This window comes from Limulus polyphemus, unplaced genomic scaffold, assembly GCF_000517525.1.
Source record: "Limulus polyphemus unplaced genomic scaffold, Limulus_polyphemus-2.1.2 Scaffold12002, whole genome shotgun sequence".
Classification (NCBI taxonomy): Eukaryota; Metazoa; Arthropoda; class Merostomata; order Xiphosura; family Limulidae; genus Limulus; species Limulus polyphemus.
The window spans coordinates 8,202-11,440 of record NW_013677612.1 but is presented as its reverse complement, the minus strand read 5'-3'; the positions used below and the strand labels follow the sequence as shown (position 1 = coordinate 11,440).

The 3,239-nt window shown below is 37.2% G+C and overlaps 1 protein-coding gene across 1 annotated transcript in view; it reads left to right on the top strand.

Annotated features, from left to right (window-relative positions):
• Nucleotides 1-639: 639 nt before the first annotated feature.
• Nucleotides 640-3,239, top strand: part of LOC111083903 (cadherin EGF LAG seven-pass G-type receptor 2-like) — a gene marked incomplete at both ends in the record, with an annotated part of 10,033 nt that continues 7,433 nt past the window's right edge. The window contains 3 exons of the mRNA XM_022380631.1: nt 640-889; nt 1,385-1,666; nt 3,003-3,097. Of these exons, the coding sequence (XP_022236339.1) occupies nt 640-889; nt 1,385-1,666; nt 3,003-3,097 (627 nt within the window). The remainder of the gene's footprint in view (nt 890-1,384; nt 1,667-3,002; nt 3,098-3,239) is intronic.

The window sequence follows — 3,239 nt, the reverse complement described above, 5'->3', positions numbered from 1 at the left end:
GTGGTCAAAGTAGTGGCAGTAGGGGTGCTTTCTGTTGCCCGCTTTCAACACCCACCCCTTAATGTCCTTCCACAGTGTTTCACGTGATTAATTAATAGACGGTCATTGGCCGCAGAAGTGTCTTACAGGTCGAAGTTGAAAGGTCACGGGTCAAAATAGGAAGTTGGTATAACTCAAAAAAATGGCTTTTCATATCAGCCTTATGGTGGCTGTTGGAGTAGAAACTTCAGCTGAGTTTATGAAGTCTTGCAATAGTGGTGACCATTTTTTTTAATGTCATTCCTACATAGAGATACATAAGGTGTTTGTGTGCCCCCTCCCCCTACACTATATGTATGTTGTATTAGAGAAAATTTAGTAATGTTTTCTTTCCCCGGTGGAAGGCCGTGGCGCTATCTATGAATAATGTTAACCTTAACTTTCGCGAAAGATAATAAATACTCAGTAATAGCAATAATGGGGAAAAGGGGGGCTGTGAAACCCCATTAAAATGCCTTTTGTTCCAAACTATCATTCCACAGAGTCTGGATGAGATTGGTCCAGCGAACTAGTAGTAGTTAAATGATGGACAAACACAGGTTTTTCTGTGTTATTTATAAATAAACGGTGATAATTGTTGTTTTTTTTCTCACGACAAAGGTCATCGCCACGGACCTTGGAAACCTGAGTTCCTCAACTTTTCTCACCATTACAGTAGAAGACGAGAACGATAATGCTCCACAATTCCAACACGGCCCACTTCTGGTGGAGCTTCCTGAGACTGCCAAACCAGGGTCAAAGGTGGTACAAGTTGGTGCCGTGGACGCCGATGCTAAAGGAATCAATTCCAAGGTTGAATATGTCATTACTTCCGGTGCAAGGAACGACATTAGAATAGATCGGTTAACAGGTAAAAAAACGTTAATATCCATCGAATAATTGGAGAGAAAGTTTGATTGCTGTATAATATAATTCTGGGGAAAAGTTTAACAAGTTTTCTGATCCTTATTTCCTTTTTAAGATTCTAATGTTAACTTTATAAACCGTAACCGTAAGATATTTTATTGTGATTCAAGCGATGATTAATATACAACTTCCGTTATACCAAACATACTCGCCCTTTCAGCCGTAGGGGCGTTATAATGTCACGGTCAATCCCACTATTCGTTGGTAAAAGAGTAGCCCAAGAGTTGGCGGTGGGTGGTGATGACTAGCTGCCTTCCCTCTAGTCTTACACTGATAAATTAGGGACGGCTAGCGCAGAGAGCCCTCGTGTAGCTTTACGCGAAATCCAAAACAAACAAACAATATACAAGTTACTCTTATCCCGTGTGTTTGAAAGTGTTTTTTTTTTCCACAGTCTGAATTTCTCTCATAACTCGATACCCTCTTTTGTACTTTTTAGGTGAAATATTCGTAGTTGGATACTTGAGTCCAGAAACGTTTTACTTGATTAATGTTACTGCTGTTGATGGTAAAGGACTGGCAAGCTCCACGTACGTGAACATTAGCGTCACAGACGTGAACGACCATCGGCCAGAGTTTGTTAAATCTGAATATACCTTTAACATCAGAGAAGGAGATTATCGAGAACAACGCTGGAAGCTCGGAGTATTACACGCCGTGGACGAGGATACGGGAAAGAACGGACTTGTGGATTACACGATAATGATGGCTTTCGATGAAGGCAATTTACCTTTGAAAATTTTAAACAGATTTAAGAAATTATTTTATTAGAATAATGTGGTTTTTTGAGTCACAAATGATGCTTTCACTTCGACGTTTGGTGGGGAAAAATCTTTAATACAAAATATATAATTATTTTCCCTGGAAGAATTATGAGTTACTTCCTCAAAGTCTGTACCTAATTAGGCTAAACTTTAGGCTAAACGTCTCTGAAAATTTTGTTTTCACTTATGCCTCCTTAAACTTTTACCAATTCTAGTTAGGCCTAATACGTTCTACATCACGCTTATGCTACTATTTTCCACTTAGGCCTAACATGCTGTATATTATCCTTTTGCTACGATTTCCACTTAGGCCTAACACGTTCTACATCACGCTTATGCTACTAATTCCACTTAGGCCTAACATGCTGTATATTATCCTTTTGCTACCAATTCCACTTAGGCCTAACACGTTTTATATTATCCTAAAGCTACCAATTCCAAATTAGGCCTAACACGTTCTACATTGTTCTTAAGCTACCAATTCCAAATTAGGCCTAACACGTTCTACATTATCCTTATCGACTTACTATGCCAATAAATCTTTTTTAACAATTCTAATGATGTGGGTAACTTATATCACTGAGTAACAAAATTAGAACTTTAACTTCGTAATCCTTTCAGTGAATGTTCAACTTATCAAAAAATCGGTTAGTACATTGTCTTGTTGTTTTCGTATTACATCAGAAGAACACATATTGCACAGAATTTACGTATCTTGTCATGGTTAGTGACCTATATAACCATATTATTTAAGTTTTTTTTGTTTGTTTGTTTCAATCATTAGTTTTGTCTTAAGTTCCGGTTGATAATCTACTGTTGTCTTCAAGAAAGGCCAGAAAAAGATTGTTTGTGATGGCAGTGTCTTGAATTCAGGCCATTCTTATTTTGTTAGAAGAGCTGGCGTACTTTCCAGGGTCTCATCGTTAGGACTTGCATCAAATAACTTCTTAAACGGTTTGAGGGAAGGGGAACAGGTTTCTCTTAAATTTTTTTCACTGTCATTATATATATTCCTTTTTCGGACTTTCCTGAAGATGGCACCAGAGTATCAGCCAAAAACTTAGAATAGTACCTATATAAACTGTTTTCTCTATGAACAATGTTTGTAGGTACTAGTGAACGCGTGCACACGAGCCCACTCAGAAATCACTGAATGTTATTGTTACTTGAGATAATTTAGCTAATTATTTTAATATTAAATTTTCAGAAAAGAAATTCGGTGTTCTGTTTCTTTCATTGGCTAAAAACAAATATTTATAAATATTGTTTGTAATTATTTATTTCTGTTAGCAGGTTTTCCATTTGTAGTTGACGTCCACACGGGAGAAGTTTTCTCTAAAGGTGTTATTGACCGAGAAACGCTCTCCTCCTACACCTTTTCTGTGATGGTACGATCTTGATTTTTCATTTTCTGAAACTTACATTTCACAGTTAATGTTATGTTTCGTATCTGCTCGTTTGTTAATTTCCGGTATAATTTCTTTCCGAGGAACTTCAGCGATACAAGTCCTTTCTTAATTAAAACTAGTT